The following is a 26824-nucleotide window of genomic DNA, read 5'->3' on the forward strand; positions in this document are numbered from 1 at the left end:
ATTTTGGTAACTAGCCCTGTGTCAGTAGAGCTTAGGATGTTCAAGATCAGGCTGCCTGTTGGATCAGACCACCATGTACGTAAACTGTTACTCCTTTAACAGGGTGTGGTTAACTGCTTTATAAATTAATCTATTATCTCAGATATATTTATAGCGTGTGCTGGTACCTTTAAAATATGTGCTTTCCACCTAATACTGTTCTTCCTGTGTTTTGGAAGGCACTGATTAACCAGCAGTGATTCATATAGCTTTGAGAATGGTTACTTGCTCCCATGGAAGGATAGGATGAAAGCATGGCACTGCCTTTACATTCAAGTAATGGTTGTGCAGATAAAATATTCTGTCTCATATATGGGTTTGGGGCCTAGGTGAACATGTGCTGCAATAGTTTGTCTTCTGCTCCCATTTTTTCAGGACTAAAGCACCAATTTCCAAATGATGTTTAAGGATATTCCCATAAAAAATACTCTGGAGAACTGGAGGAAAGATTTTGGGCTCAAAAATCTGACAGTTTGAATACATATAATTAGGCTAATCACCTGTTAATATGTTTGCAGAAACTTGTTAGAGATTTTTGTGCATATGGATTATATACCATGTGTTTTGTAGATGGCATACATGGCGTTTCTCATGCTCTTCACTTACACTGTGTTGGTGAAGATGGAACCAAGACCAAGTGTGCAAGAGTGGCTTGTTATCATTTATGTTTTCAGCACTGCTATTGAAAAAGTCAGGGAGGTAAGCTTTTCCATTCACGCTTCTCAACTATAGAGGATATATTATAAACCAGAGAATACCTTAAACTGAAGAATGTGAAATCCTGCATTCTTCTTGCAGAGAATTTAGCAAAGGAAAGAATTATACAGGGCATTTATTTCTGAGAAGTCTTTTGTTTGAAGACCATTACTTGGGCTTTGAAAATGCATCTTAAAGTTTGTCCTTAAAGCTCTATTTTTCTGTATAAAGCCAGTAGTAATGTGCAGGTCACTTGAGAGTGATTGTGCTGAATTGAAATTTGGAGCCCCAGTGTAGGCACCATTTTGATACCGAAAAGTCAGTAGAAGAAACTCTCTAAGACCCGTTTTGGAGTTTTAGAAAGCAGGCATTCTTTATTGCAGCGCTGGATGCATGGGATATAATTCCACCTAGTGTGCATGCCAAAGCTTCAGCACAAACAGGTTTTATGGAGTAACTAATTACATATTAATCAGATTAGTATACATATACATAAAATTTATTGTGACTGATTATCATAGTACTGCCTACGTTCGATCATACGCAATGGTTCTTCATTTGAGTCAAACGGCTGCTTTTGTGACCACCGACCCATTTGAAGTTCTGTTGGCTGACCTTCAAGTCTTTGTTCGTCATCCTTGTTCTTTGATCTTGGAGCTTAACATGGTTTCAGTCACATATGGTCAGTTTCAATATTATTCTTATCTAATGTACAGGAACATCCAGTCATAAGAGCAAAGAACTGTAAAACTTATGAGTAACTACCTCTACTAGTTAATCACCTGGCTACACTTTTGTCTATTGTTTCAATCATAGTGTTAGTATCAGTTTTTTAATAATTATTTACCAAATCTCACCTTTACAGTCATCTAGCAGCAAACCAGTTTCCACGGCTGGTACAAAATATTAAAACCATAAAAATATTTAGACATACCATACAGAATGTATGGACATATGCTATCAGTTTCTTAATTTTTTGAGTGGACCATTAGGTTTCTTACAACATATATGGAATTTGTCTTTAGATATTTACTTTCAACGTGGACATTGTTATCAATTAAAAGGTGTTATGTGTAGAATAATCTATGGGTCTCCATCAAGTCTAACTGACCCTCTATAAACAAAACTGGAAAAAAACCCACCATCAACTTTTAATGCTGGATTCACTGAACGTGGAAAAATTATATTCCAATCAAAATTAATTGCAATTATTTGCAGTTGATTAGATCCAAGCTTCTGAACACAACTTGCACTCCAAACCTGAGGTTAGGGACAAAGAGCTATGTGTTTCCCAAATTATTGTATCTGGTCAGACATATCTTCACTGTAGAATCAGCACATAGTAAACAATAGTAGTGTGAATTGTCTTTTATATGACATTTGAAATGCTGTACTTTTAGAGGAATAAAACTGCAAAAAAGCAGTCACAGTTCTGAGTGAAGGATGCTGTTACAACAGATCACTCAGAAGACTGTGACATCAGTATGAGAGAGGTGAAGGATTTCAAGGGGCAGCAGAAATACTGGGAATATATTGAAGCTTGAATAAACATGCAAGTTCTGTGGCTGCATGAGATAAAATTGAAAAAACCTACACAAGGATTGTGTAATTGAGAAAAAAATTGAATGTGAAACAGCAAGCACTTTGGAAATCACTGTTGTGCTGTTGCATCATGTTGATGGTGGAACAGTGGAAACATCAGCTCTTCAGCTCTTCCTTCTAGCATTAACATTCATAGGAGACTTTGAGATTCGTGTCTTCTACTTGATTTTCTTTGTCCATGTACTAGTTCTGGTCTGCTGGCAAAGACTTTGTAGGACACTGTGTCTTACACGTGCAGCTAATTAACTGCTGAGAGCTTTGTTTTATATAACTGCAAGACTCTGTTTCTCTAGATTGTATCAACTAATTGTTAAAGCCTTAGGCCCTGATCCTGCAACTAGTTCCTCATGTGAGTTAGTCCAGCTATATTGAGTAGGATCGCTTGTTTACGTTAATGTGTTCATATGCATAAATTCTTGCAGAATGAGGGCGTAACATTTCAAAATCTCTCCTTTGCTTGGTACTTATCAGTGTGATCTTACATAGCACTGCATAATTGGCCTCACTTGCACAATGTGCAAAGGTTTTATTTATGGCCTCCCAAAGATTCCACTTCACACATTTGCTCAGTGAAGCTTAAAATCCCTTTGGGGCACCTCACAGTTCAGGGATTGAATATTTCATTCTTTACCTTGCTAGTTGCCAGCAGTCCTTTTTTTAGCATGTCCTTGGTGGAATACAAGGATCTTTCTTTATATTTTCAATCTGAAATAAAAGGCATTCGTTATTTTCCCATCAGCAAGGTTAGGTTGGTACTTTCCATGACTTAGGGGCTTTTGAAAGGGCTGTTGCAGGTTGTGACCATTCCTCTAGAATAAATGCTTGTTAATTTATAATGATATGTAGGCATAACAGTTCTATATTGGCTCCTCTTTTGTGCTGAGGAATGTGCTCTTTAGTGAATGGGTTCAGGCTCAGAATCCATTTTTCCTTAGAAAGAGCTATCCTATTTGGTATGGCATACTTGAGCAATACAACACTATAAGTACAAACCTCAATGAACTGTGAATGGCAATATGCAGTACGCAGGCCTGCAAAAAAAAAAAGGAAAAAAATTATACATTCCCAAATATCATGAAACAGTTCAGACAGAAAAGGTTAAAGAAAGTATCTGTGATTTTAATGGAGTTTGTTTGTTTGTTTGTTTGTTTGTTTGTTTTTCCCACATTCTACTCAGGTATTTATCTCAGAACCTGGAAAATTCCGCCAAAAAGTGAAGGTTTGGGTTTCTGAATACTGGAATTTTACTGATTCTATAGCTATCATCCTGTTTATGATTGGTTTTGGCTTGCGCTGGTCCGACCCCCCTGTTCAAACTGCAGGGAGGCTACTTTACTGCTTGGATATAATATTTTGGTATGCTCGGCTCCTTGATCTTTTTGCTGTGAATCAGCACGCTGGCCCATACCTGACAATGATTGGAAAAATGGTAAGTATTATGCTTTGGAGCAATATTTTTGTAGTTAAGGCATTTGTTGAGAAATGTATAAAGGTCAGAAGTGACAGAAAAGAATAATGGTCAAAGGAGAAGTCACCCAGTAATTCCTAGTGAATGTATTACCTGAAAATGCCATGTCTTTTTCTGTTTGTGAGTTGACCAAAATCAATTTCAGTTCTCTCTAATTTATTCATTATTTGAATTTATTCACAAAAGCCATTTTGGCTTTGTTCCTTAGAGAAGGGTTGCATTTGAGTTGAGTTTCTGATCCAGCTTGATAATAGGAGAAAGAAAAATCACTGTGTCTTGCAGACGGGCTCACTACTATAGATAATTCCCTTAGCTCTTGGAAACTGTCTCATTATTATTTTACATTTTGATTCAAATAATTATATCCCATTTTAGCAGGCAAAATTTCTCTGAGATCAAAGTTAATTTTTTTTCTCTTTTGGTATAAGAACTGCTGCTGAACTGCTGCTTAGTCTTTAGGGACATCTGCAGATTCCCACTGTAATTTCCCTCAGTTATTGGGAAGTATCTTATTAATGCTTTTATATTCTGTCTTGCATAGTAATTCCGATTCAGTGTGAGAAGGCAAAATAATTTTCACTGCTATTCCTTGCTCTCAGTTTGGAAGAAATACTACTGAGGAAAAACACCATCATAAGTTCTCTGCATTTTTCAAATCTTGCTTAAGATCTTAAGAGGGAATTGAGAGGCAAGCAGGACTTGTGGCCTTTTTGGTCCACGGTGACTTTAACCTCTATAAAATACTTGCGTAGTCCAGGTCATAGAAATAGGTTTTTTTTTTTTCCTTCATCATATTAGATTATTAGCCCTGGTTTTATATTCTGACTTGTAGAAACAGTGATTAATACTCTTCCCTAAAGTGTACATCTCCTTTACATACAATTAACACAGCTAATTCTTTCATGCAAACATGTCTTCCAGACAGCAAACATGTTCTATATTGTGGTCATGATGGCCATAGTCTTGTTGAGTTTTGGAGTGTCACGAAAGGCAATCCTTTCACCAGAGGAGCCTCCTTCTTGGACTCTGGCACGAGATATTGTATTTCAACCCTACTGGATGATGTTTGGTGAGGTCTATGCTGGAGAAATAGATGGTAGGTAATTTTCATAGTACAACCTAACAACTTGAGTCTAATGCCTACTTTGGGCTACTAGACTTTTGATTACATATTGAGTCTATTCTTTCTCAAACAATTTTGATTCCAGAATATATGTGTCCTTAATGAGTAATACTGCATGAATAAATGTGAGAATATTAGTTTCTTTGTTAAAAATAAAGATTAAGGTTTAAAACCTTCAAATTTAGCTTTTCAAATGAAGTATATTGCAAAGCTCAGAGCAAAGCACATAGGAACTAAAACTAAGCTAGTTCATGGTCAGGGGATCTGGCAGTGAAATGACTTTCCAATTAGGTGAATCCAAAGCTGCTGATCTCTTGGAGAGAAGACTACAAAGTTGCCTTAAAGGAAGAAAGAATAAAGGGAAAACAAAAAAGGAAAAATAAAGAAAAATTATTTTTCACCATAATGAGAGTCACCTGGTATCATTCTTAAATAGATAAACCAGTTGAACATAGGGAAAACAGAACCAATCAATGTAAATAGGAAAAATTTTATGTTTTGATTATGGCTTTGACCTTGGCTTAGTAAGAGAGAACCAGGCACTCCAGGAGGTATTTCAGCATTACAGATGGAAGGCATTCTCATGCTGCTAAGTGATGGGTAAAACAGTCCCTAAAATAGAAAAGTAGATATGCAAATAGATGCAGTTATTTAAGATACATAGTTCAGCAGAGACCTGATTCATTAAAATAATTTAAGATGTTGCATCCATTATTATTGCTGAAACAGTCACATGATTGCTATGTATTTTGGTTATATTAAGTCAGAATTCTTTAAATGAAAGCATACTCTTAAGTTTCACAGTTTAATCCATTTAATCACTTATTAATGCTAAACCTTTAGAAATTTGAGACTTCCCAAATAAAGCTATGATTTCTCTAATGACTCTTTATGCTGTGGAATATGTCCTGAATTTAGAGCTGGTGCCTTATAAATGTTTTTTAAAATTTCCTCAAACATGTGATATTTGCTTAAAAATTATAAAGACTGAAAAGTATTTATTTTGACAGTTTAAAAATATTAAGTGAGATCCCTTAATGTCTGTGATTTGTTGCTTTGTCTCACAAATATTTGTAGCCATATATCCTTTTGCACATGAGTTAATGTGATCTTACTGAAGCTCTGAAGGAATAACACTCCAGTACTGATAAAGCTGTATCCTTTCCACAGTGGAATCAGTGAAAACTTTTCCATTTGCTTTAAGGATCAAAGATTTGGATTTCAGTTTACTTGAGTGTATGCCTTCTCTCAAATACATTTCAGCTGCATTATTTTTCCCTTTAACAAAAAGTCAGGGTGACTGGCATAAGGATGGATATGTATGAAATGGTGTCTACAGCTTATGAATTGCAATGGAAACTATGGGGCAGTAGTACCATGAAGGGGTTTCAGATCTCCTTTATGTGGAATTTGACTGTTTAGTTGGAAATTTAGTATGTATCTCCATGAAAGTAATGAGGACTATTCTGTTTCTTGCTGGGGCAAATGACGAGCACATGCCATTGTTATGCTCTGCTCTGATTTCCATGCTAACCATGCTCTGTATGTCCTTCAATTTCAGTCTGTGAAACCAATGAAGACTGTCCTCCTGGCTCCTTCCTCACGCCGTTCCTCCAAGCTGTCTACCTATTTGTGCAGTACATCATCATGGTCAACTTGCTTATTGCTTTCTTTAAGTAGGTACCATGGTATATTCCTACAAAAGCAAAAGCAACTAATACATATTCTGCCAACACTTCTGCAAAAGCCTTTCACCAAAAACGCCACAGCAGGGGCATGTTGATGGTGGTTGTTACCCCATCTTCCATGGGGATCCAGTGAATAAAAAAAGAATGGTGGAGGTAAGAGGGTGGGAGGAAGGGGATGGTGAGCAGACACCTAAACTGTTTTGCCATTTAAACAGAGTCTGACTCTGTGAAAGTGGACAACTCCAGCTGGCAAACAAACAACATTAATTCAGCTCTGAAGTAGTTTGTCCATTGTTTGTGGAAGTTGTATTTGTTGTGCTGAGAGCCTATATAAAGTTCATCATAGGGTAGCCCAAGGTTTAAATTGACAGATAAGTGGAGAAGGTATTCAAGGGAAGAGGATAATGACTTCGTAGGAGCATGCTCTTCCTTTAGGAAATAATTTCAAAATTCCTGTTGTTTGGTGCAATTAGGTATGTTCTAGACTGAAATCTAACTGTAGTGTTTTTAACTATCTGCTTTTTAATGTCTGTTGCCTGAGTAGGAAGGCTCTTTATAGTAATTCTGTAGTAATTCATAGTAATTCTATAATATTTAATCAGTGTCTTTATAGTAATTCTGACCTTTCAAGTTTTAACAGGGAAACCTTTGCAGTAGATCAAGTTCTGTAAAATATTAGTAAAGAGCAGTCTAACCCAAGTAGTTAATTATTATTTCCTAGAGTTCTAGTATTTCTGGGGAAGAAAAAGTCAGCTGTAGATTAAAAAAATTCAAATGAAGAAATGTAGTGATTAATATTCAAAAAACCTGAATGATCAAAACTCATCCTATTCCCACTTCCAATTAGAAATCCCTTTCCTGAAATTGTGGCAAGGCATCATTTTTTTTTTTTTTGTAATACACAGCTGTGAAATTGTAATTTGAATTATTTCTAGATTTAAACCGTCAGCAATAATGATATGTTAAATCTTCTGCCTAGTGATTTGATTGTTCCAGAAGTGGGACCAAAAATGGGTATGAGCAATATATTTAATTATGCTCCCAGAAGCAAAGCTGATGTTTTTGTGATTATATGCTGGCTGTGTAGTATGACAGTGCAACTGAAATTACAGTGCCAGAAACCACAAAGTTGCTTTCCTGTGCTTGGGTCTATGGTAGTAGATACAGGAAATTATTCAGTGCAACAACAGTCACTTTTAGTAATATAACAGCTCCAAAGAGTACCCTGCAGAAGAATTGCTTGTGTAGCTGTGTCTTGCAGCAAGTATTTTGTTTAGGGGGAGTGCACAGAACCATTTTGTTAACAGTCTTCCCTTAGCCTGACTCCTATATTTAATCCAGTCCAAAGAGGCACACAATGTTGAATTCTCAGTTAGGCTATGTATTAAAGTTTAAATAATCTGGCTGAGATTTCAAAGCCACTTCAGGGATATTTTTTGCCCAGTTCCCATTAATGTGAATGGGAATTGGATCTCCAAATCCGTTAGGCAGCTTTGAAGATCTCATTCTCAGTGCACTAGCTGCAGGCACATGCTGCTGCCTTGTTAAATGAAAGTTGCTAAGCTGATTTACCTCACTGGAGGGATGGGACTTTTCTTCAGTGTCAAATTAGATCTGTAGACAAGCATCTTGTGCTGTATTGGGAGTATTCCTCACAGGAGTGTTTTACCCCCCCTTCCCCCTCTATCTTTCTTCTCAGTAATGTTTATTATGATTTGAAATCCATATCAAACAAGCTCTGGAAGTACAACCGGTACCGCTACATTATGACCTACCATGAGAAGCCATGGCTGCCCCCACCATTCATCCTCCTGAGCCACATTGGACTGCTGATAAACCGCATCTTCCACCATCGGCCCCCAAATGAGCTGGATCAAGAGGAAGGTGATGTTGGACTAAGTAAGCAGAGCTAAGCTGGGGACTAAAAGAAATAGTTCGTGAGGAATGTTTTGCCAGCCTCCCATCACTTTGTAGCTCAGTTCCTCCAAAAAAAAAAAAAAAAAAAAAGAGATTCTCTGGGTAGGAGGCTGTTTTTATTTGCAAAACTGAATTCAACCTGCTTGTCTGAGAACTCATGTAGGAAAAAGTGACTGTGACTAGGGGAATGCTTTGCTTTGTATGTAGCTTTTGCAGTGCTACATACTGTGCATCAGTCAAAATACATCACAACTGTGAGCTGAAATAAAGTGACAGCAACTTACTCTGTAGGAATGAAAAGCCTTATTTTGAAAGAAAGTAAACAGTACTGGAGGTACACATTTCTGTATGTTTGTCCTGAAAAGACCAACAATTCATTTTTAATTGCCCAGAGAAAGTAGCCCCAGAGGAGATCCAGTGATGGCAGATGCAGAGAGAGAGAGCATAGATAGGGGCCTCCCACCTCCGTGCTGCATCCTTGCCTTTGTGCACTGGCTCATCACTGCATCTTAAGCCCACCTCCTTCACCCTTCCCAACCTGGATTTCTCCATCCCAGGGTCCTTCCTAATGACTTTTTCAGGCAATGCCAGTTCCCTGTCCCACTGTCACCAGCTCCTGCAGCTCTGCCAGGAGCAGCCCTAGCCATTGCAGGGAGGGGACCACAAGAAGTTGGGGTGGGAATGACTACTCAGTAGTGGGGCTTGGTGGTTGGTGGGGTGAGGCAGGGGAATGGGAACAAGGAGAGTCTGGTGGCTGTAACCTTATCTAAAACAACATAGGGGAACATTGGTGCTTAGTATTATATGGCCTCATCCTTTTTGATGCAATGTACATCCTTGATGCCTAATAACAGAGGTGAGCAGACCCTGCGTGGGTTCTGCTTCACTTAGAATTTTCTCTGCTGAACATGAATCCCTGAAGATCTGGCATGCTCACAGGTGGTTACAGAGTTAAAAAATGGGCTTAACTAATCAAAGCTGAGCCGCTTTACTCCTGCTGCCAGGCTCAGCTCCTCTATCATGACTAGATACATCAGCCTGCCTTTGAAGTACCACTGTTTATTTTATATGCATGCATAGTATAAGTCACTGACATAGCATAGAGAGTGTCTTTCTTGTAAGGTGCATTAGGCACAAGGAAAACCAAAACACTGCTTAGCACATCTAAAAGTCCTTGGATAGAAGAGGGTTTATGCCTTGCCTACACTTTTCTCAGAAAGAGACTTTTTTCTGTTTATGTACTTTTGTGTCCCTTTTCTATATGCCTATGCATTGCTTGATAATTACTTCATAAGTTTCTTCTACTTAAATTTTGGTGTGGTTAGAATTAACTGGTTTTAGCAATGAGGATCCAGTGCCACCCTGTGGAAAATCGATGAAAGTACCAAGATACAGAGAGTAAAATCTTGGAGGCAAGAACATAGATGGGTTAGGGGGAAAAGGAGCCTAGGAGGTGATCAAGTCTCATTCGGAGTGAGATGGGGACCCCAGAGCACTGCGGGGGGCTTCCCCACTGAGCTGTGTGTTGCAGCCGAGTATTACATGCTTATAGCAAATACTGCCACGTTGCTTGACACAGATAACCCCTAGCAAGCTCAGTGAGGGCTCTGGTACATAAAAAAAAAGGAAAGAAAAAAGGTGCTTTCCACCATATGCATCTCTTCATACTGACTTGTAATTGATCTGTTCTCTCAGAAGTCACGGTGTGCTAGAAGAATAGCATCACGAGCAGCCCAAGCTGTGGGGTTTTAAACTTTTGAATGTGTTCTATTTCACCCAGTAATCTTGCTTATTGTTTTATACCTATGAACATGTGAAGCAATTAGGTGAAAAAAAAGCTTTGGTACCATTGAGTACCTGAAAGGACTGTAATTGTTACAGGTGACTAGCCCTAAATGAATGCCTGGACCAAATTATGGTGAAATCTTTGTAAGTCTTACATACCTATAAGTCTCGTGAGTCCCACATGTACAACAAAATACAGGAAAAAGTTTGGGAGAAAATACATATTTGTGAGCAGCAATTTGGGTATGTACTTTTGAGGCTTTAAAAGGGATTGCACTGAAATTTTTGTCACTGTGATTTTGCTCCCTGGCTAAGGAAGGATAAAAACCACAATTACATATATATGGCATGTTAAGTCTTTATACATAAGCCCAAATTCATGGGGGTAAGTCTGATTTACTCCTGTCAAGGGAGGGGGAGGAAAACAGTTCTGCCAGTTTTCTTTTTTTTCTCATGGACGCTTGTAAACAATTGCATTTGTCAGCATGCTTCATAACAACTCCTACCTCATTTGTTCAGAGCTGTACCTGAGTGATGAGGAGTTAAAGAAACTCCATGACTTTGAGGAACAGTGTGTGGAGAAATATTTTCATGAGAAGAATGAAAGCCTGAGTTCCAGTGACAGTGAAAGGATCCGTCTGACAACAGAAAGGTGTGTTTTGCTTCAGATTTGTGCTCTTTGCATACATTTGTCATATAAAAAGGCTTTAATAAGCTAATGCTTTTGAAACAGGTTACGGTCACTGTGAACACGAGGAATAGTAGCATGCATAGGCTTTGCTAATTTGATGGAAATAAAATGTATCTGTTTGAACTGATAGCAGGCCTGGCTGGGAAGCCTTGCAGGCAGAATTGCAGCCCCAGATGAGTGCAGTGTGCAGGTGGTTAAAGGGGTATAGCAAGGTGTTGCTCAGTTTCACTTTTGGAGACCAGGTAGCACCACGAAAACATGCCAGAGTACGGCATGCAATACATGTTAATGTAGGAACGTTGTGAGAGTGTTGCTTGTGATTAAGTATAACTGCTGTTTCCAGAAATAACCATGTAACCATTGTAGTGTTATCTGCAATGTAGTGTCTTGGTTTGCAAAATGTCAATATACAGCTGTCAATGGGGTTTCAAAACTGTTGGTATTGGCCTAATTTAGCTTTCTATTGAAATCAATGGCAAAGCTGCCATTAAGTTTAATGGGAACAGTTAAAGAAAGTGAGTGCTATAAAAAGTCTTACTGAATACCAATACTGGTCTCATCTAATAAATGTGTTTTGTCTAGAGAAAGATAGCCTCTTAATCTTTGCCTGCTCATAATCTTATTTTCTGCATACTAAAGCAAAACACACAGGCAAAATGAATGTCTCCTGTAAAAGAAATAAAATAAGTAGCATTGTTCAAAAGCTGGAGAATCGATTACATCAAGAAGATTTAATTTAGTGGATAAATATAGATCTGGAAAGGAATTTTTCTCTGAGTGCAAAGGTGAAACACTGCACAGCATTATATGACATTAATACAAGAAATTAATTTAGGTGAATAAAATATTTTGGAACATTGGTCTTTGATTTTATTCAGTTATTGGTTAAATACTACATCTTTTAGTTATTCAGTGACAAAGGAAAAGAGCAACTTCTGCATATTGCCTGCAGCTAGTTTATCATTGTCTTAGTGATAGAGCACCAGGGAGAGTATCTTCAGGAAATGTGAGGATAATGATGTGGTTAAAATGATACCATTCCAGGCCAAGAAGTTCTTGCACTGTTCACTGGGGATTTGAAGACCATAAAAAAAGGCTTTGCTTTTTGGGCAGTTGAATTTTACCTGAAGATAACTGATGGCATCAGATATACAGAATCTGTTCCCAGAGGCCAGATAGGTTCTTGAGAAGAACTTTTTCCCAGTAGTCTCCAGTATTTGAGAAATGCAGGAGTATCTGTAGGTTTGTGTGAGCCTTGTCCTTCTCATTCTTGCACAAGAAGTGTAGAAATGCAGGAAGACTGGCTGACAAGAAGTATACTTTACAGCATTTTACATTTACAGCAATAGCCAATGCAGCATTGCAAAAGCTGTGTCCTGCTGTCCACGGTTTAGTAGTTCTATGGCAAGGAATGGACATTAGTTGGAAAATAGCAGTCTGTAAAACAGATACTCCTTGAACAAAAAGCCTGTTTCCTTAAAAGTCACTGGCTGCTGGCCCAGTAATCTGAAGGACATGTTGTAAGTCTGGATAGGTTTTGTCGAATATAGATATTAATGGGAATGGAAGTCACCATTAAAGAAAAAAAAAAAAAAGGGCTGTTTGAAACACTGACTTTTTGAAATGTGTTGATGGCTTCCTTCATCATCTGACAAACAGAAGTAAACATCTGTGTTTTGGTATTTTAATTATATTTTCTTTTTTCACCTAGAGTGGAGGAGATGTTTCTGCAGCTTAAAGAAGTGCATGAGAAGGTATTTTATATCAAGGAGTCTTTACTCTCCCTGGACAGCCAGCTAGGACATTTGCAAGACCTGTCTGCCTTGACAGTGGACATCCTGAAAGTGCTTTCAGCTGTAGACACGTTGCAGGTGGAAGAAGCCTTACTGGCTGACACAAAACATCGAACCTGTAGGAAGCTGCCCCATAGCTGGAGCAATGCACTTTATTCCAAGACCTTGAGCAGCCTGGAATGTTTGTATGACAAAAAATACCACTACTACAGCATGCCACCCTCCCTCTTACGGAGCTTGGTAAGGAGTCAGTGGCCATCAGAGTGCAAAGACCATGTATTGAGGACTGAGAGTAACAAGGTGGTAGAAGACAGCTCTCGAAAGATAGAAATAGAAAGTGACACACTCACTTCAGGAGTATCTTCTGAGACTAAGTCAACGCCTAGATATGGACAATTTTTGCTGGTGCCCCCTGACCATCAGGGAGGGTCTTTCTCTGAGGATGTCGCCTTAAATTTGTCCTTTTTGAGCACTCCTGCCAAGTACGTGGACAATGCATTCAGAGATGAACTGCAAAGTAGCATTGTGGTGCAGCAAAACTTGCAGAGTGTCAGCCTGATTGGAAAAGAGCCAGAAGATTATCAATGGAGCCAGAGAGATTTTGTTATTCATTTGCCATCAGAAAAGACTAATGCCGTAGAGGCTGATCATCCTCCTGGTCTCCAGCCGTCACTCGATATTGAAGAGAGTGCAGCACCCTCCTGTGATGACAGGGAAAAAACTGAAGGTGGTTATGTGAACTGGGGATTCTCTGAAGGGGATGAAAAAGGGGTTTTCAGCTCAGAATCAAGGAAGGCAGCCCTGTGCATACATTCCACCTATAACAGTGACTGCAATTGCACAGGTAGTCCTCCCAGGCATGTCCAGATAAGAGAATCAAAGTCCTTCTCCTACAACTCTGACAGGTCACATCACAGCAGCAGCATCTCTCAGAACAAGCTGAAACGCAGCACCTCCTTCTGGATCAGCCCACTCTGGAGGGACTGGAGTTTCTGCAGGAGCAACAGCTTACAGTCCCCTAAGAAAGAGAAAAGAGGGAAAACCTGCAAGGCCATAGATGGTAATTATAAAACACTACACCTGTACAGTATCTTTTACTGGGGAGCCCAAGACATTATAAAAATGCTTTGCTCACACCCAGGAGGTATTAACTGCAGTTGAATGTAGTAGGAGAGAGTCCAGAGTTACTCCTTCACTTTCTTTGTGCTAGGTCTGAGTGTTGTAGGGAATTTCTGAAATGTGCCTGGTATCCAAGCTGCACCACACTTGTGCGTCAGCCACTCTGATTCTCCCCATCTCATGGGATCCCTATGGCTGTGGCTACACATCTGGGGTGACAGATGGACTGTGCTTGCTCAGGAGAAGTCTTCTGCCCTGGGTGTGCAATGCAAGAGTTACAGGAGCCAAAATAAATTACACAATCCCTAAGAGATACATTAACAGTATCATAGGTCAGATGGGTGCATGGAGAATTAAGAGGTATACATTTTTATAGCCAGTTTAAAACCCTTCCTGTCCACCACAGTTTTCTTACCAACAGCTAAAATATGGCAGATCCAGTTCTAAGTATGAGTAGTGTGAGGTGATGGATAACCTTTGTTGTTTTATACCTTGTGATGGTGCACATCTTTGCACTGAACTGCATGAGTATTAGCTTTGGGTGTCACAAGTCTTTCTCAGCTTGCTTTGGAGATCTGCCAACTCTCAGTCTTATCAGATCTTCTCTTAGTAAACAAAAGCTCTGTAGTTTAATGGGTTTTTTTGACTCTTTCCCACAGAGTCTTTACGATCCAGTGAGCTACACCACAGTGAGGCAACAAAAGCAAAACAACAAAACAGAGACAGAAAGTCTGGGAGAGGAAAGAAGAATCAAAAACCTCTTCAGGTGCCGGTATGTGCAGGTGCAAGAGAATAATGTATCGCATAGCTGTCTTTTTCATTCAATTAGAGCAGTTCTGCAGTGTGGCTTAGTTGAAATTGTATACATTTAAAATGCTGCACACAAATTGGGGTGTCTTTTTTGTGTGTCTGGCTTTGGTTTAATTTCCCTTTTATTTGAATGTGTGGGATTTTGGTTTTGAATGTGTTGAAGTCTATGGGCTTTGCTAGATAGTATACCAGGGCTGTTATTGATTTTACACAGAAAAGAACCAGTCCTTGCACTTTAGCTGGCAGGAAGACTTAGGGAGGCTTCATATGATCTGGGAGAGACTGAAGGAGTGGTGAGCCATATCCAGGCAGTGTTCAACTCTAAACAAGCAAACTAGGCCTCATAAAGTTGTCTCCTGCCTACAGGAGTCCCACAGTCTTTTCTCTGAATCCATCAAACATTTAGCGCATTTCAGACAGCATATTGATTCTGTCATATATATGGGGCAACTTTCATAACTATATGTGTGTGTACATATACAAAAACCTATTTATAGAGTTATAAAGAGATTCCTAGGATCTTTTTCAACTGGAAAGAGTTATCTCTGTTTAGTGAGATGAAAGCTGAAGACTGATTTGTTTACATAAGATGCTCAGGTCAGCAACAGATCTTAGACTTGAACTTTGAGACCTAATACCTCTGAAGGTATTCTGAGGAACTTCAAACTTTGTTTTAAAAAGCTGTAGTGCTAGATCTTTCATCAGTAGTATTTACTAGACAAAAGCAATATGTCTTCTGCAACTTGTAACAACAATGTGAAAATCTGTTTCTTTGTTGAGAGTGAGTTCAGTCATTGGCATTTCAGCTATGCTCTGAAAGGCCACATCATAGGCTGTCAGAGGAACTGCAGAGGTGCTAGTCGTCCTATAAATCGAGTGTCATTTTGTCTGTGTCTTGCCAGGTGATTAGAGTGGATGATTGTCCCCAGAACACCCAAGTGAGCTCAGAGCCCGCAGAGATCAATGTCTGGGATGAGCAAGAGAAACACAGCAAGAACTGGCTCACTGTGTCTAATTTCAGTCAGCTAAGTATGTGATATTTTGCAGATGGTGAAATTCAGAACAGCTTTAAAAAAGAAGCAGTAAATAAAAATTCATAAATTCAAAGTGTTATCCACCACTTTCACCTCATGGCATAATTTTTACAGAATTAGACTTAGGTTGCAGACACACACAATTTGGTTATTTGCTGCGTCATTGCAGAGGCAAAAGGGACATAGGTTGGATGGAAGGTCAGTTAAAACTTTCCGGGAGTGCTGCCTGTCTTGCGTGGGAGATAGTAGAGTACTAATCCTCAGGAATAAGTGGGAAGCAAGGAGGATGATATCCTTGCCACCTCTCCTGAGGTGTCTTCTAAAGTGGCATGCTGGCTAATTGCAAAAATAAACTCTCGTGAATTTCTCCAGGCGCTTACAGGCAGTGCTGCGATACTGTATCTGCTGGCAGATCCTCTGCATGCATTATTCATTACTCATTGCTCAGAAACACATGCTCCAAAGGGAATAAATGAATTTTGTATTGTCTCTGTTGGAATGCAAAAAGGAATGGCATTCTTACTCTTCTTTTAGTAATTCTCCAGCTCTTACATTCTCAGAAATCCTTTGCATAGTTCATCTTATCTTTCAGTTTTGCTGTGATGTGGCTCACTGGCTTCATTCTGTGAGCTGCTGGGAGAAGCACCAGCGAATGCTGTGACTCAGCACAGCATGGTCTGAGAAGGGCTGCACTCCTCCAAAATCTGCTGACACAGAATGGGAACAGTCTGTTTTAACCCTATGAAATTCTGTTATTGCTTTTATAGCCCATTACACGTTTGCTGGGGCAATAGGGTATATAAGTGTTTATTTTATTAGCACTGCATAGGTACTTAGTTTGCAGCAGTAGAGCTGTTCATCTACACACTGGAAATAGCTGACACCTGCTCTTTTGGCTAGGTTTGGAACGCCTCAGTTACATGCACCAGAAAATGAAAAATCAAGACATCGGTAGGCATACCATACCATTCTGTGATTACCTGAGGCATTCTCGAGAGGTAAGACCTAAGATTGCACATCCTAGTCCATAGTTTTGGCTGAGATGAGCCCAGGATAGCTCTACTGATGTCCCTGGACTTGCCACTGTAGGTTCTTTGTCATGAAATACCTCTTGAGAGACAAAGAACTTTTGTTGTCTGCTGGCACAGTGTATGTGTGTGAGTAAATGAATAATTTAACAGCTGTTAACACTCTATTAAGATTATTGAAGTAGGATATTAAATTATTGAATCATGGAGTAGTTCTGAGTATGAAGTTGGTCAGAAATGACGCATGTGTTGATGTTTAATTAGGCAATGAGTGAGCACACAGCTTGGTCTTGAACCTATAGGCAAAATTGGTTAACAGAGTGAAGGAAATTTTGGAAAGTTAGCTACACAGCTCTTAATCTATCACACAGAGATAGTTATTTCTTGCAAAGTGGGAGTTAAGTATTCATAATAATTGCAAAGTTTAGATTTCTTAACCACTGGCTTATAAGCACCGTATCTTATTATTTATCAGAAATTTGCAGCTCTATAATATAAAGGTCCTCTGCTTATGTAAATCAACATAGGCTCATAGACTTTGATAGGGCTAGATCAGTTTATATTTCCCGAAGACTAGGGGCAGGAATCTGGATTATAGAGACTTCTGTCTGTTTTAAAAAGGTGTAGCTAATGGAAGAAAATATATCTTTCAGTACATTGCGCGGGGGTATCTGAGAGGTATGAAAGGAAATTAATAAAGACTAAATTAAGAAAAGGAACTGTGACGTAATCTTTCCCTCTTCCTTTTTCAACAGCACCCTTCCTTGCTTGTTTTACTTATAGCACTCTTGATTATTAAAATGGTGATCTTTAAAGCCTAGCTTATTTTTCACTGTGAATGCTATGAGTCGCCTTTTTTTTTTTTTTAAAGGAATAAAATTAAACTAGATGGTTCCAGATCTGCTGTTCTTAGTGCTGTAGGATTTGAATCCCAAATACCAGAAAAGAGAGCTTGAATGTAAATTTTAAAAATGGCAGGTTTTCCTATGAAAGAGTGGAGAGAGAGAGAAATAGAAATAGAAATATATTTACTGAATTTGTATTCTGTAAAACCTGAGCATGGAGTCTAAATCAATAAATCTTTGAAATGTGAAACACAGGGTCAGACAAGCAAAATAAAGGTACACAGGAAAACTGTTTGAAGGGACCATGTAATCTGGTGCTTCAAAACTCATATTAAGATGTCTTGGGTAAAACTCAAGGGTGGGATTTTTAAAGTTCTCAGAAAAATTCCACTGATTACAGCAGGATTGGAGTGATGCTGAAACTAGTCACTTCCAGTATGCCAACTTCAAATTATTTATTCTTTCAAGGTACAGCCTCAAATACCCAGTGAGTCATTATGTGTCTCCTTAAGTCCTGTCTGGGTTATGAGAGTTTATATATATTGTTGAGATGTAGCAATGTTGCCGCATCTAACCGTTCTGCTTGGAGTATGGTATATTTTAAAGAAATGTATTTTTCCTAAAGTGGTACTTCTCAGATTTACCCATTGAACACCAGTGGTTCAGAAATCCCTCCTGATGGGTAGCAGGAAGCAAAGCAAGGGTGTGTGTAGGAAAGTTTTGGTTTTGTTAAAGATTTTTTCATCTGCAAAGCAAGCTATAATGTCCAAATATGAGTGAAATAAAAAAATAGTTAAATTTCTGATAATATTCAAAGCTGAATTTTACTTAAGTTATCTTTAAACTTTGTCATCTTTGAACTTTTTTGGGGGAGCTCTGTTTCTTTTGAGGATTGAAATCTGTCTGACTACTATTCAGAAAAATAATCCCATTTCTGACTAGCACATTAGGAAGACCTGGCTGGCCCAATTTTCCCTAATATGGCTGGAAGTTTAAAAGACTATTTGAGTATTTCTTTAACTATAAGACCTGGAAAATATGTGATCTAAATATCACTGGAAAGCTGTTCAGTGTGTTACCTTCTTCTGTTATGGAGGTTTAGGGTACATTTTATTTTCAACCACTGTAAAACCTATCCCTACATTGGAATTTTCTAATATAAAGAGAGTTCTCTAATACTGTCCATATTAGAAAACCTTCAACATGCTTTTGTGAGTGTATTGAGATATAGGTGGGTACCTGAGTATTTTATTCAAATGTATAGAGACAGCGTGGAGAACTGTAATGTAAGAAAATTAGTTCCATTTTAGTGTAGGTATGGCAGTGCTGTGACTCAGTGCCTGTCAGTGTCATTATTCATGCTAACAATAAGCGTATCAACAAGTGTTTTCAAGATTGTACCTTTTTGAGTGCAGTGTGTATATGACAGTGATGTGCAGATTTTACCATTAAAAGTATCTCTTTTCTTTACAGGATTTGGGTAATAGCATATTTGGAACCACCAAGAAAAGTAATGTGAACAGGAACTCCTCGTATGTATTATTAGTGTATTAAGATATTCATCACATGCTTTTAGAGAGTGGTACACTTTCTGCAGGTTTCCACTTCAGTCCTGCAATATACTTAGGATGAGAAATTTATGTGAAATGAAGAGTTAAGGCAATTCAGTCTGTTTAAGTTTCTTTAAATGAAGCCTGATTAATGGAGATAAAGGAGATCCATTTAAACAAAGTGTATAATTTTAGGTGGAATAGACACCCCTTTTTATTCTAACAATAATCCAGTTTTCTAATTCAATCACAAAGATCACCATAACATCTTTAACTAGCCATTATTCCAATCTAGTGAGCATGAAAAGTTGCATTTGCTTTTGCTGTGCGAATTGCTTGTTTCCTTTTTTAATAATTAAAATGCTAGCAGCTCCTGAAAGCTTCTGTCATTCTCTGATTAATCTTTTTCATACTGAGTCTGCACATTTACAAAATACTTAGCTTGGTTTTCTTAATGGGTGTTCAATAGTTATTAAGCTTTGATTATATTTAGTGAAAGTATACCGATTTCAAAAGTATTTTCAATTTTATTGTGTATTTTTTGATTTTTTTTTTCCAGCTTGATTGATCATTATCTTAATACTGGGGGTATTTTTTCCACATGCAGTGCTGTCTCTATGTTCCTTTTCCTTTTCTTTCTTATTTTCATCAATTTCTTTTATACCTCTCTTACTTAGTAACACTGTGGATATAATAAATAAAAGACACTAGAAAGCTGTCACACCCCATATGATTTCACTATGGGAAGATGAAAAAAGATACCATGTTTTTTACCCATCCCATGGTTGGTTGGGGTGTTTGTTTGTTTGTTTGTTTTTACCCAGTCATTTATAGGCAGTAGGCAAACGGCGTACTTACCAGCAGGACTTACAGGTCATTGAGTGGCCTGATTCTGTCACTTTGTCTGTTGTCTTCGGTGGGATCTTTCTGGTCTGTGAGGTGAATCATACCTGCTGTCTGCTATAACAAAGACTGCTTTAACATTAATGCTGATGCTGTAGTCTTTCTGCAGCCTTGTTAATCCAAAGGACCATCAGTTTTAAAAGTCTGGTTTTGTGCAAGCAACGGTTATGGCATATGTAGCTCTGAATACATCTCAGCATTGATTGAAAAATGAACACTTGTGTATATGATTGAAGTTGTCTTTAAGTGATACCGTTATTGCAGTGTAAACGATATGAATAGTGGTGCAGAATTGTAAGAGCAGCTCAACATAAAGCAGACAAAGAAATATGCAGGAAAATGTGGCTGTTCATCAGTAACTGAAGATTATTTGTTGATTGTTGCAATGAACAAAGTTGCACTGAGGGTTACTTTGTTTTATGATTGCTGATCAAACTGTTGTGAATTTTGCCTTCACATAGATCACATCTCTATATACATACCAGTGGTAACTTAATGACAGAAATTTTGGAGTAAAATATCAAATGTTTACTTTTAAACAGGTTGAGATCTTCAGAGGAAACTGGCAGTAAGTTTTTGGTTGCTTGTCACTCATTTTAATTCCTCTCTGCAAATCTCACTCTGACAAATCTGAAGTACAAAATCCAAAAGGAGGTTAATTTACTATAGTTGGAGGGTTACAGGAAAATATTCAGCTATTGTTTCATATGTTAGTTATTAATTTGTACTTTAAAGTGAAAGATTTTTTTTATGAGGACATGTTTTCCTCATGATAACTGCAAAATCTTAAAAAGATCTATTTTCATTCTAGTCTGCCCAGTAATGTTGTCCTTTTCAGAAGGAAATTCTTTAATATGATGGTGCTGCTTTCATCCCTGGCAGTCTAAGAGACCTCCTGATTTAAAGCAGGTTGGATACCTGGGGATAGATTGTGATGTAAAATTTTTAACGTATGCCTATTTTTCAAGTTGGAGTTTGGTGTAAATCCTCTGTTTGTGTGGTTTCCCTGAAATTATGAAATCAGTGAAGGATTGAATTTGTTATGAAATGGCCAATGAAAAAATTCAAGGTTATAGCAGGGAATGACTTTGTTCCACTAAAGTAGAGTGCTAGTTAACTTCACTTGTATTTGTTGCCTTTTAGTCTATCTTACAGTTTTCCTGACACGCCACTTAGCTGTAAGAGGCTGAGCAGCTGGGCATCTATCTCTTTTTGAGGCTAGCTGTGACACAGAAATTAGTTGCTTTTAGACTTATCTCCCCTTCGAGCACTGCTCTTTCTGGGTCTGGCTTTGCACAAAACGCTGCAGTGCTGAAGCACACTGCTGCAAGTGTAGTGAATTGTGGGGCTACTCTCTAGAGCGCACCATGGCTTTGATTAAAATCCGGTTTTCCCATTCTCAAAAGGAATGACTTAGTCACCATTCCCCTTTTCATATTTGTTGTTTTACAACATATGAAATGTAATGAAACTAGTTGGGTCCAGCAAGAAATAGAGCAAAAGGGACCTTGAATCACCAAGCGCACTCAGTGGAAATGCTGGCCCTTCCACCAACATCTATCTGTGTTTTTTATTTAAGATCTCTTTTGCTAGGAAAGGGAATATAAGCAAATAAAATACACCAAGAAGAAAAGTGTAATGTTCAAATATTTTGATGAAGATTCAGTTTTGATTATCTCATTTTTCAGAATTAAAAGTAGTACAGTAAACATATTTTCTGAAATAATCTGGCATTTTGGAGGATTGTTTTCCAATAGAAAAAAAGTTATTTCATCTAATTAATAGAAACATACTCATTAATCTTGGTTTTATTAAAAAGACTTTTTATAAAACAGATTTTTGGACCAAATTTGATCTGGCTGTGCCTGCTGAATATGTAACCACAGAACTTGTTGTCTGTTTATATTTTAACAGCATTTTAGATGCTGTGGGTTAATGTGACAGTATTATTATAACATTGGTGTAATAGTATAGTTAATGGAATGCTTAATGACTGGGGAAGGAGTTGGAAAAATCATGCCTTTGGGAGGCTGTGAAGCATGATGGACAGCAAAGTGCTTTTAATATCCCAGAGGTGTAATTGGCTTAGAGAAGCTATATGTCCTTGAGGTTAATATCCCAAGTTTCCCACCATTTCCCTGAACAAATAAGTCATCTGGCTGTATTACGTTGATGACTGAAATCTGCCAGTATACTGTACATTATAAGGTAGTTAAAGCCTATTAGTGATTCTCCTCTTTAGAATGCTGAGACAGTAATTCTGATTAATCTGTTTCATGACAAACTCGGGGATGGAAGGAATTAAAAATTCATGCATTTATCTCTGCTATAATAATTAACGTAATGACCCTTTAAACGTTATTTCAGATATCTTTGCCTGCTTGAAAACATCTCAAGATCTGCATCATCACTACTCAGGTAAGCAGGAGGCACCAGAATGATAGCTGAGTAATTTAACAAATTAAAAAGATCATTAGTTCTTCCCCTGTCATCCTCTGTGATTTTCATTTTGAGGAGTTGCACAATTGCCCACTGCTAAGAAGGTTCTGTATTAATTCATACCTAACACTCCAGTGAGGAAATTATGAATTGTTTTCTTGCTGCTAATTGCTCCATTCCCAGTATTTCTGGCAAATTCAGAGCAGAAGGTCGATAATCGCTTTCAAAATATCAGTGGAAACAATGAATAGAGCTCCAATTCCTTGGGGGGGCAGAGGAGGCACTCATTTGTTTATAGCTGTCACTGCCCCTCACACCTCCCACATCCTCCTTTGTACTTTCTGGAATTGGTTTCTTCAGTTAATTGGTCCTGTACTACTTAATCTGTGTTTATATACCTATGAACTCCTGGAAAGCTGGCAGGGAATACATCATTTGAATACTAATTGCCCGCAGCCCTGTCTTTTCCTGAGCTGAGCACGCACAGATTCCCTTTCCCACATGGCCGGGATGCCGGTTTTTCCTGGAGGAAAGTGGAGCAGCGCATGCCGGTAGGTGTCCCAGCTGCCCATGGGACTTGGCCTCCTGTAATGGGCAGCCGAGGATGACACCAGGGGCGTGGGCAGCCTCCAGAAGTTCAACAAAACTACACGATTTTCACTGGGAATAGCACCTCCTGGTTTGTCATCAGTGTACAGGAGTAATTTCTCTGACGTCTTGGCATTGTTGCAGTGGTTAATTTGGCTCTTGTCAGGCATGCTATTTGAGATTGGGTAGGACTTTTTAGCACTGATGGGAGCGCTTTCCTTTATGAATTGACAAATGTGTCGAGAGGTTTCCCCTGTAGGTTTTCTTTCCTCAGGAGGATCACGATAGAATTTAGCCAACTAAGCCCCAAAGCTTGATACTAAAATCCTGCACCATATACTGCTTATGCATTATTTTTGCTATCATGTTGTGCAGGCAAATACAGTTCTGCTTCTCTGCACACTCAAAAAACCTTGAGTTTTGACCCAAGTTCACCAGTTGGTGAAAGTCCACTTCACATTGCTTCTCAAGGCTCTAGAGTGGGCGCTGGCAGAGGTCTGGCAGCTCCCCTGTTCACATCCTTGTCCCTGCTATGCACTGATTTTGTGACTAGAGCATGTTCCTGCTGAGGCATCAAGGGAGGACCTTGGTTTTTCAGTCCATGCTCTAAAACAGTTCAGGCATGTTAACCAATGCCTGTTAAATTCGGAATATGTAAACAAATCTTGGAGTCTGAAATGCAGATCTTCTCAAATGAGGACCCTAATTCATGGATTGACTTGTTATGGGTCTCCTTTGCACTGTCCTTCTGGGCTAAATAAACTCTAATTAATTTCTGCTCACAGAAGTAATCTTAAAAAGAAGGACAGATGGTATCCAAGTTCTGGAAGAGTCTGCCATCAGGGCTTTTTGCTTGCTCTGCAGAGAAACACAGCTCTGCTGTGGTTCACTCTCTGCTTTGGAAGCTACTTTTGTCTTCAGGCATTGAATAGGGAAATTAGGCAGGCAGCACTGTAGCTGTCTGAGTTGCCTTCTTGTTCTAGTCTTACTTTCTTTGTGGCTTACTTCACACTTCTCTCCCCCTTCCTGACAACTGAGTCATTGTGAGTACAAATCCATAAATATTTATTTGGCGCTCTGAAGTTTTGAAGGTGTTTGCCTGAGAAATAAGCTGCCAATTAAGGAGATATAATAATATTACTGATGTTGTTTGGCAAGGACCCCAGATGAAGAAACACTGCTCTGTGCAGGGCAAGCTTGGATTTTCCTGTGATGCCTTGCTAAATGCCCAGGTGCTTCTGAGCCTGACAAGACAGGCAGTGAGTGCAGCTGGGGCCAATGCATCACATTGGCACAGTACGAACGTTGTTGTACTGGAGCTGGCAGGAGGAGGAAGTAGCGGCAGTCCTTGGTGGACGGAGGAGGATGAAGATTTAGCAGAAGCAGGTCTTCTAGCCAGAGTGCAAGGGGCTTGTCCCAGAGAGCCTGTTTCCTTGGAAGGAGGGAATCAATGCACAGGGGAAAGAGTGGCAGCTCATGCTTGTGAGATACCATGGGCCTGCAAAGTGGGATTGCTGACTGGGTAGAATGGTGATCAGATCTGACATGGGATCACACTGCAGCCTCTTTGGCTTTGTACACTACAGTAAAGTGCTGCCAGATGTTTTTGAAACTCAGCCAGCTTGTTGTTTATTCAGTATAGTAGTGAAATCTATGTTGTTTGCAGCTGTTGAAAGAAACAACTTGATGAGACTTGCTCAGACTATACCATTTACACCAGTGCAGCTCTTTGGTGAGTACCAGCTTCCTGCTTATGTTTTTTGCTTTATAAATAGTCGGTGCATTATCTTTTTAAAGGCTGTGTTTGAGAAATTTCCTTGGATTAATTTCAGCAATTCTTCTTTTCTAAAAGAGAAGAACCAGGATAGAATTGTAGTCATGCAGTAGTTTAGGAGCTTTTGGAGGTCAGCTGGTGAAAATCCTTCTGTGGCCAAGTCAGATCAGGCTGCTGAGGGCCTGTCCAATTGCATTTTGAATATGTCTATAAATGGAGATTCCTCAGCTTCACTGGACAACCTCTTCCAGTGTTTGACTGACTTTATTGTGGACCTAGTATTTTTTGCAGTATTTGTTTGGGGTTCCTTTGCTGTAGCTTTTATCTGTTGGTATTTATGTGATTACTGTCAACCAAAGTGGTGAGCCTAACTCCATCTTCTCTATACCTATCATTAGGATAGCTGAAGACAGCAAAAAGATTTCCCTTAACCTTAATACCTGCACGTTCTCTCTCTCCCTCTCCCTCCCCCTGCCTCCCTCCCTCCGTCCCTCTCTCTCTCTCTCTCTCTCATGTATATATATGTATAGGATATCCCATCCAGAAAAAAAACAAGTGTTGGTTGAAAGAGCACTATTCCTGTACCTGGTACAGAAAACTTGTAGTATAGTAAGGAAAAAGAACTGTGCTATAACTGAAGAGTGGTAGAGAATAATAAATAAATTGTTTGGAAGAGTTGTGAAATTAGTCTGCAGTATTGGCTTACAGCAGCAGAAGCTCTGCCTCTAGACACATGAGATCTAGGTGCCTTCTTTTCAATGGGCAGAATATTTTGTCTCACAGCAACTAATTGCTGATACTTGCAGCATCATAGGATTTCTTGGGACCAGATTGCTGCAGATAATTAATATAGCTATAAGCATATTGAACATTCTAATCTTTGAAGCTCCCAGGAGACACCTTTCTAGGTATTAAATTGTCAAAAGATAATAAAATGAAGATTTAATGTAAGATTAAAAAAAGCGTCTAGTTATAGTATCTTTATTCAAGTGTCTGTCTTCTATGTAAGACACTGGCTTTTCCATTGCTTTATTTTAAATTAAAATGTGTGCAGATTGTGGCGTTCGACAGTATCTACATTTGTGCTAACTGGTGAAGGTAGGGTTGGGAGCAGGGACATAATCTACTCCTCTGAATCCAGTTTGTCCTTCCTTATGCCATTCTTTGTCATTTTTTGGATGTAGTTACCTCATCACACTTGCCAGTGAAAACCTATTTCTTATGAATTAACTTTGCAATAATGTGAGTTGCAAGAAGGAAAGCCAGGTTGAAAAAATCAGTCCACTTTTCTGTTAGTTTACAAATGATGGCAACAGAAAGGCATCTTGCTTACGCTGCAAGAGAGGAATTCTATTACGACTACATAGGGAAACAGAGTGTGACTGAGTTAAAGCTCACTAGGTTTGTTCTGCTTTCAGAAAACTGTTATTAGCAAGAGCAGAACATATGAGATTTTGTGCAGTACAAATAACATTGGAATTTCTAGGAAAAAGACAAATCTTAGTTTAAAACACCAAAACTGTAAACTTCCTGTTAATCTGCTTTAGCTTGTTCTCCTAGGATTCCTTTCTCCAAGGAAAGTCATGTCCTTTTCAGTCTAATTTCCCTGTCTCATCGTAGCCAAGTTACCACTTTTAAAACAACTCAGCTATTTGCGTCTAAGGGTGGCACTCTCCAGCCCTTTAATTTTGTAGTCGATAACTATTACAAGCTGTGTGTGTTTGTTTGCCTTGTTTATTTGGTGGGGGTTTTGTTTGTTTGTTTGTTTGTTAAGCATAGTTACAAGGAAAATACTGTGAGTGTTCCATGGATCTTGATTAACTTAAAGCCAATCTTACTAAAAATTCCCCTTCTGCATCAGTGCATAAACAGGGGAGCCACACTCAGGGCGTTTAAAACTCGTACACTGGAGATAAAATGGTAACCCTTGAA

At 38.8% G+C, this 26824-nt stretch overlaps 1 protein-coding gene across 1 annotated transcript in view; it reads left to right on the plus strand.

Moving 5' to 3' along the window:
• The window catches only part of TRPM6 (transient receptor potential cation channel subfamily M member 6), a 94016-nt gene that overhangs the window by 52469 nt on the left and 14723 nt on the right, over positions 1 to 26824 (plus strand). Inside the window, 14 exon segments of the mRNA XM_069777204.1 lie at positions 610 to 738; positions 3515 to 3770; positions 4731 to 4901; positions 6490 to 6604; positions 8316 to 8515; positions 10838 to 10970; positions 12721 to 13862; positions 14581 to 14693; positions 15634 to 15760; positions 16666 to 16763; positions 19112 to 19170; positions 20634 to 20659; positions 22459 to 22509; positions 24785 to 24850. Of these exon segments, the coding sequence (XP_069633305.1) occupies positions 610 to 738; positions 3515 to 3770; positions 4731 to 4901; positions 6490 to 6604; positions 8316 to 8515; positions 10838 to 10970; positions 12721 to 13862; positions 14581 to 14693; positions 15634 to 15760; positions 16666 to 16763; positions 19112 to 19170; positions 20634 to 20659; positions 22459 to 22509; positions 24785 to 24850 (2686 nt within the window).

The sequence above is a fragment of the Haliaeetus albicilla genome, chromosome Z, assembly GCF_947461875.1.
Source record: "Haliaeetus albicilla chromosome Z, bHalAlb1.1, whole genome shotgun sequence".
NCBI classification, from domain to species: Eukaryota; Metazoa; Chordata; class Aves; order Accipitriformes; family Accipitridae; genus Haliaeetus; species Haliaeetus albicilla.